This window comes from Pelophylax lessonae, assembly GCF_965119305.1.
Source record: "Pelophylax lessonae genome assembly, chromosome: 10".
NCBI lineage: Eukaryota > Metazoa > Chordata > Amphibia > Anura > Ranidae > Pelophylax > Pelophylax lessonae.
In genome coordinates this window covers 209,186,946-209,202,450 of record NC_138777.1, presented here as the reverse complement: position 1 = coordinate 209,202,450, position 15,505 = coordinate 209,186,946, and the positions used below count along the sequence as shown (strand labels likewise).

Sequence of the window (15,505 nt, the reverse complement as noted above, 5' to 3'; positions counted from 1 at the left end):
CATACGTGTGACGTGTGTCATTGACACATAACCGCCAAGAGTTCACTGGAAGATCTGACTCAGCATGAAATTTACTGTAAGAAGTCTTTTATTAACCACCAGAACCCCCCCCCCCAACCCCACCCCGATAATTCTACTAGTAATGGTCTTCAGGAGTCAATGTGGAGTTATTACACAGAGACTACACAGAGATTACACAGAGACACTTACTGCGGAGGACGGAGAGTCTATGGAGGAAGAATGACTGAATGTCACCATATGAAGGATCTCTTCAATGGCAACAAATTGTCATTGCCCTGGGACCCCCCCCCCCCCCAGTGCCAGTGTGTTGTCGCTCTGTCCCCGCCAAATGCCAGTGTGTCGTCGCTCTGGGAACCCCCACCCGCCTTCAAGTTCCAGTGTGATGTCGATCTGGGACCCCCCCTCTCCTCCAGCAACTGCCAGTGTGTCGTCATTCTGGGACACCCCCAACTGCCAGTGTTCTGGGACTTCTCCCCAAGTGTCAACGTTCTTGAACCCCCAACTGTCATTGTTCTGGACTTCCAAATGTCAGGGTGTCATTGTTTTTGGCTAAAACAAGTGCTCAAGGGCCCAAATTACTCACTTCCCAATATGCTGCACCTCATCTCCCAGCTCTTGGAAACCCCAAATAGACACCGAGTGACCGCACACATGGTCCAGTTTGGCACATTTGCCCAGCGGCACATTGTGGGAATTCCAGTCCATGGGAATATTTAATATACAAAAAAATCTGCTGAGTGAAGCTACAGGTGAACCATAAGCAGGACAGTGCAGTATAAGTACACCACCTAAACCATCCATAGGTCAGTGCAGTATAAGTATACCACCTAAACCATCCATAGGTCAGTGCAGTATAAGTATACCACCTAACCATACATAGGACAGTGCAGTATAAGTATACCACCTAAACCATAAATCGGTCAGTGCAGTATAAGTATACCACCTAAACCAGACATAGGTCAGTGCAGTATAAGTATACCACCAAACCAGACATAGGTCAGTGCAGTATAAGTATACCACCTAAACCAGACATAGGTCAGTGCAGTATAAGTATACCACCTAAACCAGACATAGGTCAGTGAAGTATAAGTATACCACCTAAACCAGACATAGGTCAGTGCAGTATAAGTATACCACCTAAACCATACATCGGTCAGTGCAGTATAAGTATACCACCTAAACCATACATAGGTCAGTGCAGTATAAGTATACCACCTAAACCATACATAGGTCAGTGCAGTATATTGCCATACGCAGGTCAGTGCAGTATATTGCCATACATAGGTCAGTGCAGTATATTGCGATATGCAGGACAGTGCAGTATACCGCCATATTATCAGCACATAAGGCAGTCCCGCTCACAGACTACAGATGCTACAAGCGGTGGGAATAAGCCCCCGTCTGTATCTGCTCGGTGTCCTGCTGAGCTAATCTGTCCATGTTTTTAATGGTCACAAGACCAGCCGGGCCCGCTGTATTATCACTGACATTCAGGCCCCAGGAGGATTCAGTTCCTCAGGAACAACTTGTTTTTCTATCCAGCGGGGTTACCACAATACAAAACATTTGAATAAACTGTTGAGATCTGCAGCCCAGCCAGACGGGAGCTGTGTGGAATAAGGAATACTGGGGGACGAGAAATGCAGACATTTCAGTTACTGAGTCCTTCCTCTGACCCGGCATAGCAGGCCATACACAGGTCACTGGGCTTCCCAACTTCTGATGGAGATCAAAGCCGTGTTATTACTACAAGTCCCCAACTACAACCTGCACAGCCGGCTCCCGGCTCCCTGACACCATGTACCAGCCAGAGAGCCCCCGCTAACACTCTGAACTGCAGCATTAAAGAGTAACTCCAGACTACTGGAAAGAGTTCATTGAAAGCTAAAGTTTAACCAGCTTATACCTGCCACCCACCATTAACACCATACCAATAACATTTTTCATTCTCACATGCAATGCTGAGCCTCGAATTTAAAATCTGAAAGCCAATTGCAGTGGCGGCTGGTGCTCCATGGGCCGGGGGGAGGCGGTGGACGGACCGCACCATACACCCCCCCCCCCCCGGACCACACCAGGCCACACACCCCCAGGACAGGACCCCCAGGATGGGACAGGACCCCCCCCAGGATCACTCACCCTGCCTGGACATCAGCAATGGCGGCAGTGATGGCGGCGGCTTCTGCATCTCCTCCCTCCTCCTCCATGCCCAATGGCATGGCTTCTCCTTTCAGCCAATTGGAAAACGGGTCTCAGAACCCGCTTCCTGATTGGCCAGGAGGAGGATCCGTGTGACAATAGCGAATTTTCATTTGCTATTGTCACACAACTGGGTGGGCTCAGGGCACATTGCTCTGCATGTAGATTTGGGGGCCGGAGGCATGGATGGGGGGCGGCGCCCCTGCGCCCCGTATACACCAGCCGCCACTGGCCAATGGATGAAAGGGGAGGGCCATGGACAGTCATTATGGAGAAGAAAGGGCTAGATGGCTGCTCAACCTGTGGCCCTCCAGCTCTTGCAGAACTACAAGTCCCATCATGCCCTTGGGAGTCATGCTCGGTACAATCAGCCTAGCAATGCCTCATGGGACTTGTAGTTCCGCAACAGCTAGAGGGCCACAGGTTGAGCACCCTGCCACCAGATGCTGGATGTCCTCCAGCCAGGAAATGTGAGGGGCTCCATCTGACATGCTGCATCTTCTAATGCACATTGCGAGAAGCTCTCAGTGTGCAGTGAAAGCAGAATCAGTGATGTCATTACAGGAGGGGAGCCGGTACAACTGTACAAGACTGAAGGTCAGATTTAGGTAATGTCAGGACAAGACCTTGTGTCCCTGGGTGGGAATTTCGGGCCCTTTATATTTATTTCCCGCCTACCTTTCCCAGATTAACTGGAGGGTACCTTTAATAGCCGTAGCGGCATAAGAGCCATTAAAACAAAGGATCAGTAATCTGCGAGCAGCGAAGTAAACAGGATTTTCAGGAGATGTAGGCGGGAGAGGCGTCTTACTTTACTAAATCGTTTCTTAAACCTGTTTAACCGATTATTGAACACTTCATCCCTGTAGTTTTAACCACTTGCCGACCAGCTGCCGTACTTATACAGCGGCAGGTCAGCTCTGTCCCACGAAACAATATACTTGTACGTCACTTCGTAAGACAGCTAGTGGGGGCATGCTCCGATTGGCCACAGGGGGAGCCAACCAGCGGGTCCAGCAGACGCGATGTCCACCAGGCACCCGCGATCGCGCCCCATGGAGACAGAACGTTAGTTGGCCGATGTAAACACGGCAGACCGCTGTTCTGTCAGCAATGGACACAGGGATCCTGCATTCCTCCTATTTAGGAACACGGGTCTCTGTTCATCCAGCAAGTCCATCCCCCACACCGTTAGAAAGCACCCCCTAGGGACACGCTTAACCCTCTGATCACCCCTGGTGTTAACCCCTTCCCTGCCAGTGTTAGTACAGTAATAGTGCATATTTTTTAGCACAGTATTGTCACTGGTCCCCCCCAAAAGTGTCTGATCTGTCCACTGCAATGTCGCAGTCCTGCTAAAAACCACTGATCGCCGCCATTACTAGTAAAAAAAAAAACAAAAACAACAAATGTTCCCCCTAGTTTGTAGATGCAATAACTTTTGCGCAAACCAATCAATAAACGCTTATTGGGATTTTTAACCAAAAATATTTAGCAGAATACGTATTTGCCTAAAATGATGAAAATTTTTCTCTAGTTTTTTTTTATTGGGAATGTTTTATAGCAGAAAGTAAATGTTTTTTTTTTTTTTCTCCTTTTCCCAGAATTGTCGCGCTTTTTTTGGTTTATAGCGGGAAAAAAAAAAAAAAAAAAAAAACACGCGCACGATCACAGGTGATCAAATACCACCGACAGAAAGCTCTATCTAGGGGAGGATATCAATTTTATTTGGGTACAGCGTTGCATGACATTGTCAGTTAAAGTGAAGCAGTGCTGGATTCCAAAAAAATGGCCTGGTCATTAAGGGGGGGGGGGGTAAAACCTTCTGGTCCTTAAGTGGTTAATAGACGACCTGGAGTCAGGGCTGAGTCCCGGGGGTTGAAATCAAAGGTCTCCCGGACACTATGCAAAAAAAAAACTTCCAGAGGCTGCAGGGGTTGCCTAATGCTGCATCAGCTGGTACTTTCGTCTACCTGTTAATAGGAACTGTTATACAAGGATGGCCAAATACTGAGACACAGGTAGGGGGGTTCTGCTTTCCATACAGAGTCATGGGGTGTGCAGCTAGTTCCATCCATACATTGGTCGGTATCCTATTTTTTTTTAGTAAGGAGTAAGGAAGGACGCCCCTGCCAGGAGAAGACCTTGATTATTGCTAGCAGCAGCAAAAGAATCTAACAGGCTGGTCGTAACCAAGTTGATTAATCGATCCAACTTGGTACATTCAGCATGCCCTTTAACGGTTTGAATCTTGACAGGCTGAGATTCAAACTGTGTATGTCCTGCCTTAGAAAGGAGGCTGTGGGGACTGACCCCAAATAGTAAGACTCATTCACACCATAATGTACTACCTCCAATCACATGGATGGATCCCTTTCTGTTTGATTTTAGTGGACCACATCAAATCGGATGTAGGCGGGTGTAAACGCACACAGTCATTTACACCCGCCAGTCCATAGAAATTAATGGAACGTTCGATCAGGTCTGCCTGAAAAATTGACAGGCGAATCCTATTGGGAATGGTCACGTAAGTCCCGGTTTACACTACAGCGATGACAGACATCGCATGTGATTCCGAGCGCACTGCTTTGAAAATCACATGCAAGTCTGTGTGACGCAAATTCAGCCATACAGATTGTATGGCATGGATGAATTCGCATCGGATTCAGGAAACACGCACAGGACCCTTTTTTGGGTCCGCAGCAGAATCGGATCGCATGGTGGTTCACACCAATGCGATACAATTCATGTCCAAACTGTCCGTTCGCACTGCGATATGCGAACTGATCTGGGGGTATTGTTAAATTTAAATTGACACCCCCAGTGATATGGCAGTGTGAACTGCCTGCGATTTGAATGCAATGCGGGAACCCGCAGTGGATTCTCAGGGTTCCCGCATCGCATATATGTGAACGGGCACTTAGGGCCGGTTCACATTACTGCGAGTGCGGCGATCGCATGTAATTCGGAGCGCCCTACTCCTTCGTTACATGCGATCTGATGTGCGGATGCGAATTCAGCCATACACTTTGTATGGCTGAATTCGCACTGTATCCGCACCAAACACGCACAGGACCCTTTTTTCCAGCCGCATCAGGATCGGATCGCACAGTGGTTCACACTTGTGTGATCCGATCCTGTACGAACTGTCAGATCGCACTGAGATATGCGATCAAACTGGGGGTGTCGTTAACATTTCATTGACACCCCCTGTGTATCGCATATGGCAGTGTGAACTGCCAGGGGTGCGTTTGCGATGCGGGAACAGGCTGCGAATTCGCAGCATTCCCGCATCGCACAAGTGTGACCCGGGACTTAAAGAGGCCTTGGGTTATCCAATCAGTCTGGAGAATGTCTTCAAACATCTGTTAATAAAATATTTTATTAAAATAATTACAATGAAAAGAAATTTCCTTCAGTAACGCAAAACAGACAGAAGTGTACACAGAATGTGTCATTGTTATACATTGTTTCTTTGTATCTCTTGACATCAGCAGGGTAAACATTTGTCATATAACAAGCAGGAGCTACAGGCAGATGACAGCACAATGAGCGGGCATGGGTGGGGATGTGGACACAGCCAGATAGGATCAATGAGAGGATCAATGAGAGGACAGTAAACAACACCTAGAATTCCCAACTTGGTGAAGAAAGTGACAAGCATTCCATTGAATGCGGATGTTCTGGTTCCTACCAAGAAGGGACTGTTCTCCATGACCCCTCCATGACCTCCCACAGCCATACAGTCCAAGCGTGAATGTTTATACAGGGAAGGCACCCTGAAGAAAGTGACAAGCATAATGGGCCATACACACAGAGATGTATAGTAACTAAGTAGAACTACTTCACTACTGTACTTAAGTACCGAAAGGCGGTATCTGTACTTTCCTGGAGTAGAATTTTTTTCTCCTACTTTTACTTCACTACACTTTTTCGATGATTTCAATACTTCTACTCCAATATTTTTTTTTTGTGCTGCATAGTTACTCGTTACTATTATAAAAATTACCACTGCCACAGTAGCTTAAAACATGTGTATTATCAGTGCATATGAAAATAAAAGCTACTGTATGTATAAATAAAAGCTGCATTTGAAATAATAAAAAACAATATGATGTTCAAACTTTTGACTTCTTTCTTTAAGAACTACATAACACAGTACTTGTACTTTTACTTTCAGTACTTTAGTAGCAAAATTTCAAAAAAAAACTACTTGCAATACTTAAGTCCAAAACATGTTGAATACTTTAGTACTTCTACTCAAGTCACTTTTTGATCGAGCACTTCCACTTCTACTCAAGTATGGGTTTCGAGCACTATATACAACTCTGCATACACACTATACAATTGCCTTTAGAGTTTTTCCTTTAGATTTGCCAAAACCATACAATATGAGGTCAAATCTAAACACTTTAAATTTTTATGCAATCAGGCAGGCCCTTGCACTACATAGTTGAAGGTAAATCTAAAGGAAATCAAACAACAAAAGTTGTATAGTGTGTATCCAGCTTTACATTGAATGCGGATGTTCTGGTTCACACCAAGGAAGGACTGTTCTCAATGACATCCTACAGCTACACAGTCTAAGCGTGAATGTTTATACAGGGAAGCTACCCTGACCAACAGTCTTATTATGGGGGAGACAACTGCAATCAGCCAATGACATCTAATCATCGGTTCCCCCAGAATTGATCCATTGGGGAGGGTCTACTGGTCCAGAGAGACATTTATAACCATTGGATTCATTATCTCTCGTAAAAAGTCAATGGCCAGGAAAACTGCCCACAGACTTTAGAGCGGTTGGTCGGTCATAATTCCAACAGCTCCAGTTTTAGTATCTTCAGAGCTCTCCATACACTTGTATGCTGGGCTCAACCATGCATTGGAGAGGGGAAGAGGGACAACGGTACTACAATATTTGAGAGGTTTCCTGCCCTGTCTGATCACTGGATCCCTCTCTCCGGTGGTCAGCTGGTAGCATCAAACCACCGACGTGAGACTGTCAACTGAGCTCAAAACTGTAAAGTGGACCATACACTATATCTGTTGGTGCAATGTGCCTTTAGATTTAGCCAAAACTGTAATATAAAGAAAAGCCATAATCCATATGATTTGTATCCAATCAGACAGGCCCTTGAACTACATACAGTAGCTGATGGTAGATCTAAGGAATAATTGTACAATCAGATTGTATAGCAAATGATCAGCCTTAGATCAAGCAGTGGTCATCTCAGGTCTGCGGTGGATCGAAGCCGGGTAGAGATGAGATCGGGTGTTGGCTTTCTGGCAGGATCGGGCGTGTACGAGCTTGAACACGCCCAAGTTCATCTCTGATGCCAGGAATTACAACAGGCGCACTTCACCCGTTGCTTGATCTGGTCAGAATTAACACAGGTCTTAATTTACCCTCCCCACCCCAGTGGGCTTGACAACTCTGGTGCCCAGCACTTCACAAGTTAAGTCTAGGTTTACACCTTTACTTATAGGGAACGCATGCAAAATTGCACAGAAAACACTCTGCCCTTTAGCACCCCCATACATCTAACGAACATGGGCATGCACACCAACGCATGCTCAGTTGCACTTGCAGGTGTGAACTAGTGATCGACCGATATCGTTTTTTTATTGCCAATACCGATATTTTGGTCATCACATATCGTATCGGCCGATATTTTCGAACATTTAACATTTTTTTTTTTATATACAGGTACTCTTGTGGAGGGATCTGGGAGTCTAAAAGACACCAAACCCCTCCTCTCCTCTTAAAAGCATTCAAAACACCAAGTTTGGCTGTTTTGAATGCTGTCATTTTTTTTTTAATTTGGCGCCGAGTACCTAGAAGTGATGTCATGACATCACTTCCGGGTTTTTGCATGGAGACCTGATCAGAGCCGAATGCGGCTTTGATCGTACCTTCTCTTCAGCGGCCGTGCAGGCTGGTTGCCCGGGTCTCCTGGTGGGACGGGAGACCCGGGCGAGCCACGGAAGGCGGCGGGAGGGGGGGGGGGGGGAAAGATGTACCCTCCCACTCCTTGTAATAACAGACGAGCCGACTGTCGGCTATGGATGTTGGTACCGGGGTGATGCCTCTAGCTGCAGGCATCACTCCAGTACAGCACTTTCCTGAAATATCAGCAATATCGACAACCTCTGGGGGCCGATTCCGATATATCGGGGAAAGTGCAGATCGAACCTCGATATATTGGCCTTGCTGATAATCAACCAATCCCTAGTGTGAACCTAGCCTTAAGTGGGGTACACACTAATAGAAAATCTGCCGAAATTTCCCATCTGAGGTAAAATCGTACGATTTTCGGCAAGTGCGTGCACAACTTTCAGCAGCCGATGCCGAAATTTTCAACGAAAAAAAAAAAAAAAAAACACACCAAAATTTTTATCGTCCATCCCCAGATGACCAATTTTCGTTTAATGTATATGCAGTATGTCCGTGAAAAATCGGATAGGAAAGGCCGCGCATGATCTGAATTTGCTGACAACCCGGAAGTCTAGGAACAAATGTCCCAAAAAAAAAAAAACAAAACGAGAAATTTTGTGAACATTATGCACTGTCAACTAAAAATGGTAATGACCGCTGAGCAAGAGAGAAAAATCGGAGGATATTTCCTCCGATTACCGTCAAGTGTGTACGGGCCTTAAGCCTCGTACACACAATCAGATTATCGAACGATCTGTCGTCCGTTTTTTGTGGCATGCTAGTCTGATGTGGAAAGTGAAGAGGTTATTTTCATACGAATTTTCCCGTACGACAGAATTCTACTTCAGAAGTAATGTCATGTGTTGGATTGCTTTGTATAACCCTGTACACACGCACAGATTGTTGGCCAACTGATCGGCCGTCTTTTGTCAAGTGTTGTTTGTTGGTTGAAATGTGCTCTAGACTAGCACTGGACTTTTGTTGGCCAACAAAAACCAACTTCAGAAGTGATGTCATGTGATGGTTGACTTTCCGTGTGTTTTTTCTTCTCTGAGCATGCCCAGTCTTGCTCATCTGATGTCGGCCGAAATCTGTACTGACTGAGGAACAATCGGCCGTTCTTTGTTGGCCAACAAAAATTTTATAGCATGCACACCAGATTTTTTTCAGCCGAAAATTCGCAGTTGGTTGTCGGAAGCATCATACTAACAAGCCGACAATCGGCAGATCGGATGTTGGCCAACAATTTACGGCCAACAATCTGTGCGTGTGTACGGGGCTTAAGTGTTCTTTCGTCTCTGAGCATGCCTAGTCTTGCTCTTAAGATTTTTTTCTGTCGAAATCTGTACTAATGAGACGAAAATCGGACGTTGTATTACGGACAACAAAAATTTTATAGCCTGCACATCAGGATTTTGTCAGCCGAGAAGTCGGAGTCGGCTGTCGAAAGCACCATACTAACAATCCCGAAATCAGCAGATCGGTTGTCGGACGAATTTTCCCTACAGATTTTCTTATCGTGTGTACGGGCCTTTAGAGAGACTGTTCTCTAATCTAGGAATAACGGTCACTGCACATCACTTGATCAGGCGGAAGGAAGGTGAGTAAACGGCAGGAATGAGGAAAGTAGAGGCAATAAATTGCACATAATGATTGGGTTCACGTTAAGGTCTTGTTGACACCAGCCTGCACACTAAAACACATGTGCACTAGTGTGTGTCCAGTAGGGGCGGGGCAATGTGTTGTTACAATGCACTGACCGGTTTCCTTGGATTTCTTCTTTTGTAATTAAAAAAAAAAAAAAACACTTTGAAGCAACAAGTTTACACTCAATGTGGTGACATGTGGTGAGGTGTGCATTGTGCTGTGTAAGGCCCCTTTCACACAGGCGGACCGTTCAGATCCGCCTGTCCGTTTTTTTGGCGGATCTGAACGGTCCCCCCATGCATCTCTATGGGGCATCGGATATCAGTGGAGACATGTCCGCTGACACCCGATCCGATCCGTCAAATCTGGACAGATCGAAACCCTATTTTCCATCCATCCAGCAGATGGGACCGACGGTCCGTTCCCATCCGATTCCCCCATAGAGATCTATGGGGCTGTGACAGCTGTGTCTCCGCACACAGTGGGGAGAACAGCTGTCATTCTCCTGCTCAGCGGGGGATCGGCGGATCGATCCCCCGCTGAGAAAAGTGGAGTCCGTTTGACGAACACACTGTGTGAAAGGAGCCTAAGGATGCAGACATGCTGCCTTTTTTTTTGCAGAGCGACTCTAAGGCTGGACATACATGATACAATTATTTTTTTTTTTCACAATTTTCCTTTAGAGTTACCAAAACCATATAATGTGAGGTCAAAGCAAAACACTTTCAATTTGTATGCAATCCTGCAGGACTCTATACTACATAGTTGCAGGTAATCTAAAGGAAATTGAAAAAGAAAAAAAATTGTATAGTGTATGGCCAGCTTTATGCACATAAACGCAGTGTTATGGTAGAAACAAAGCACATATGGTGGCAAGCAATTGTTTTCCATGTTCTATGTGTTTGATCCACACAGAAGAATAATACTGTACATGGTCAGAACAACATGCAGTATCACAGTTGTGACCTAATGCCACTAAATTGGGCAGAACCCGACACCAGTCCGTTCGTGACTAGGAGTCCCTTGAAGATGCCAATAGGTCCTATGATCAACCCAATCATTCGATGTTGTCAACATATCTAGCAAATGTCTTGTGCTTGTTGCTTGGGAGTTTATTTACGAAAGCTGGAGAGTGCAAAATCAGGCTCACTTCTTGCTTCTAACCTCAGCTCGTTCAATTCGGCAATAAAACCTGGAAGCGGATTGGTTTCTATGCAGAAGTGAGTCTGATTTCGCACTCTCCAGCTTTAGTAAATGAACCCCTAGATGTCATTCTTTATTGATTTTCATTTATTTTCATGTCAAATTAAAAAGTAGCTATTGAACAAAGTATCAATGTTTGTATGAATTGAATTCATCATTCCTTTATTCCTCATCTGTCACAGTCTCACAAATGATCACTGAATGGAGGGGTGATGGAGGGGTGATGGAGGGGTGATGGAGGGGTGATGGAGGAGTGATGGAGGAGTGATGGAGGAGTGATGGAGGGGTGATGGAGGGGTGATGGAGGAGTGATGGAGGGGTGATGGAGGAGTGATGGAGGGGTGATGGAGGAGTGATGGAGGAGTGATGGAGGAGTGATGGAGGAGTGATGGAGGGGTGATGGAGGGGTGATGGAGGGGTGATGGAGGAGTGATGGAGGGGTGACGGAGGAGTGATGGAGGGGTGATGGAGGAGTGATGGAGGGGTGATGGAGGGGTGATGGAGGGGTGATGGAGGGGTGATGGAGGGGTGATGGAGGGGTGATGTCTGATCCCCCCCCCCTTGGATTTTTTTGCTAAAACATTGCATCCAAATTAAAAGAGATGCAGCAAATGTTTATATATATAAATGGCAATGCCAGAGCTCTGTGGCCAGCACTGGGCACACACACCCACCAAAAATATTTAGAATCTGGTGACAGATGTCACTGGGGGAGGCCCGGCGTGGCTCCTCACATCACTTCTTTTGAGGCTGATCTCCAGAAATAACCGGTTTCCCTGAGCAGCATGCAGGCTGATGTAACACATGACAGAATGCGGAAGGGGGAGGGGATATGACAGGGAAATGAATGGGAGGCGGGGCCCCACTACATGTGCTACTGAAAAGAACGCTTATTTCACAACGGAAGATGATGAAAGCCATGCGGGCGGCAAAGCGATGGAGAATATTCTACACATTACTCCACGTGTCTGCATGCTAGAAGATAACGTGGAAAAATCTCTCCCTCTCAGAATATACAGAGGAGGTCATCACACACACAGTGTACATGATAGATATATATGATGAATGGGTACTCACTGACAGTACATGTGGTCCTCAGACACAAAGGAATACAAACATGTATACAGGACTATAGAAAGGATGGAGAATAGGGGTGGTGGTCAACTTGCATAACATGAGGAGCCTTAAATGTGGCCCCTGACGTCACCAAAGGGCCACACATGATATTTACTGAATGGAAGACTACAGAAAGAAGGCTGTATATGTATACTCAGGGTGGAGTATATAGGGGGTGCAGGTACACACAGGCAGTACAGGTGTAATGAGTAAAGTATAGGTAGGTGCTCACACACACCAAGGTTTAGTGGAAGTGGAATCTAGAGTGGATGTAGGTACTAAGAGACTGGAGTACAGGGGACAGGTAGGTACTCAGATGTTTCTGGGTGGAATATAGGGGGGATTCCAACACTCACAGACATTATTGTGGGTGGAGTATTGGGTAGAAGCATCTACTCAGACATAATGGGTGAATGACACTCACAGACACACAGGTGTATTGTGGGTGAATGAAGGCTGGCACTCACAGGTGTATTGTGGGTGAATGAAGGCTGGCACTCACAGGTGTATTGTGGGTGAATGAAGGTTGACACTCAGACACACAGGTGTATTATGGGTGAATGAAGGTTGGCACTCACAGACACACAGGTGTATTGTGGGTGAATGAAGGTTGGCACTCAGACACACAGGTGTATTATGGGTGAATGAAGGTTGGCACTCACAGACACACAGGTGTATTGTGGGTGAATGAAGGTTGGCACTCAGACACACAGGTGTATTATGGGTGAATGAAGGCTGGCACTCACAGACACACAGGCATATTATGGGTGAATGAAGGTTGGCACTCACGGACACACAGGTGTATTGTGGGTGAATGAAGGTTGGCACTCACGGACACACAGGTGTATTATGGGTGAATGAAGGTTGGCACTCACAGACACACAGGCGTATTATGGGTGAATGAAGGTTGGCACTCACAGACACACAGGCATATTATGGGTGAATGAAGGTTGGCACTCACGGACACACAGGTGTATTATGGGTGAATGAAGGTTGGCACTCACAGACACACAGGCGTATTATGGGTGAATGAAGGTTGGCACTCACGGACACACAGGCATATTATGGGTGAATGAAGGTTGGCACTCACGGACACACAGGCATATTATGGGTGAATGCGGGTTGGCACTCACAGACACACAGGTGTATTATGGGTGAATGAAGGTTGGCACTCACAGGCACACAGGTGTATTATGGGTGAATAAAGGCTGGCACTCACAGACACACAGGTGTATTATGGGTGAATGCGGGTTGGCACTCACAGACACACAGGCATATTATGGGTGAATGAAGGTTGGCACAGAGGCTGCACAGGTGTATTTGTTGATAGAGTATAAGGTAGGTACTCACAGACACACAGGCAGTACTATTGTATTGTGGTTGGCATATAAGGTGAATGAAGGTAGGTACTCAGACACCCAGGCAGTGCAGGTGTAGTGTGGGTGGAGTATAGGTTACATTAAGGTAGGTGCTCACAGACACACAGGTAGTACTGGTCAATTATAGGTGAATGGAGGTAGGTACACACAGGCAGTACAGGTGTTTTGTGGGTGGAATATAGGGTGAACGAAGGTAGGTACTCAGACATCGGCAATACAGCTGTATTCTGGATGGAGTATAGTATAGGGTAAATGAAGGTAGGTACTCCCAGACATACAAGCAGCACAAGGGCATTGTGGGTGGGGGTACAGTATGGGGTAAACAAAGGTAGGTACTCCCAGACATACAAGTAGCACAGGTGTATTGGGTGGGAGTAGTGAAGGTAGGTACTTACAGATATACAGGCAGCACAGGGTACTGTGGGTGGGGGTATAGTAGAGGGTAAGTGGAGGTAGGTACATACAAGCAGCACATGGTACTGTGGGTGGGGGTATAGTAGAGGGTAAGTGAAGGTAGGTACATACAGGCAGCACATGGTACTGTGGGTGGAGTATAGTATGGGATAAATTAAGGTAGGTACTTACAGACATAAAAGCAGTACAGGTGTATTGGGGGAGTAATGAAGGTAGGTACTTACAGACACACAGGCAGTACAGGTGTATTGGGGGAGTAAGGAAGGTAGGTACTTACAGACATAAAAGTAGTACAGGTGTATTGGGGGAAGTAATGAAGGTAGGTACTTACAGACACACAGGCAGGCCACCAGCTTGGCGGCGTCGTCAGGTACAGGGCAGCTGGGGAAGACTGGTTTGAGCAGGTAGGTGGCGAAGACCAGGGCCACAATGTACTGGGATGAGGGTCGGATAATCAGCAGCTCCACCCAGAGTTTGAGGAAGGCCGGTAGGGCCCCGTACACCTCCAGCACATAGGCGTAGTCCCCCCCGGATTTGGAGATGGTGGTCCCCAGCTCCGCATAGCACAGGGCCCCCACTATGGAGAACAGACCGCACACCGCCCATACAATGAGGGAGAGCCCGGGGGAGCCCGCTTCCCTGAGGACCCCGGTGGGGGTGACGAAGATCCCAGAGCCGATGATGGTCCCTACAATGATGGCCACCCCGTTCACCAGGGTGATGTTCCGCTGCAGCTCCACCGCCTCTGGAGCCCCGCCCCCGCCGTTCTCTTTGAGCATCTTCTCCCCTGCCTCCTCCTCCGCCCCCGGGGAGCCCGACTGCCTCCGCTTCACCGCCGACATCTCTCTCTGGCGGTACTACCGATCACCTCTGACCGGCGGGAACCACGTGACACCCTCCGAACCGCTGTCCTGGTACTGAAAACGGGAGCCCCGGGCCAATCACTTCAGGAGGTGCTGTGTAAACCCCCCCTGGTACCTCTTCTCCCCCACCTGTCCCTAATACTGCCTCCACGTGTTCCCCACCGCTGCCCCGATCACAGCACCGAACCTGAACCCCTGTGATACCCACTCTGCCACCCTCCTCCTCTGATACCCTCTCAGCCCCTCTGATGCCCGCTGCCCTCCTCTCTCCCCGGTGTTACCCTCTGCTCTCCTCTCCTCTAGGCTCTTTGGTGCCCCTGTACAGCCCTCAGCTCCTCCGGGCAGTATCGGTGCCGGTGCTCTGTGCCATCCTCCTCTCCCGGCTCAGTTTTATCCCCGGCCTTACCGACGTCACAACATACATATTCATTGTAATGCTTCGAGGAGAGGTGTGAGGGCGCCACCTGCTGGCAGCTAATAAACACTACACACTGACATCTGCGCTGCTACTGGAGGCGGCAGGTGCGACCACACTGCTGAACTGTCACTAAACACTCACTGCTTAACCACTTCAACCCTGGAAGGTTTACCCACCTTCATGACCAGGCCATTTTTTGTGATACGGCACTGCATTACTTTAACTGACGAGTGCGCGGTCGTGCGACGCTGTACCCCAATAAAATGTATTTCTTTTTTCCCCACAAATAACACTTTCTTTTGGTGCTATT

At 47.3% G+C, this 15,505-nt stretch overlaps 1 protein-coding gene across 1 annotated transcript in view; it reads right to left on the bottom strand.

Moving 5' to 3' along the window:
- Window positions 1–14,770, bottom strand: part of SLC7A5 (solute carrier family 7 member 5) — a 60,914-nt gene extending 46,144 nt beyond the window's left edge. The window contains exon 1 of the mRNA XM_082269668.1: window positions 14,246–14,770. Within this exon, the coding sequence (XP_082125794.1) occupies window positions 14,246–14,756 (511 nt within the window). The 5' untranslated portion in view covers window positions 14,757–14,770. The remainder of the gene's footprint in view (window positions 1–14,245) is intronic.
- Between the last annotated feature and the right edge of the window lie 735 nt (window positions 14,771–15,505).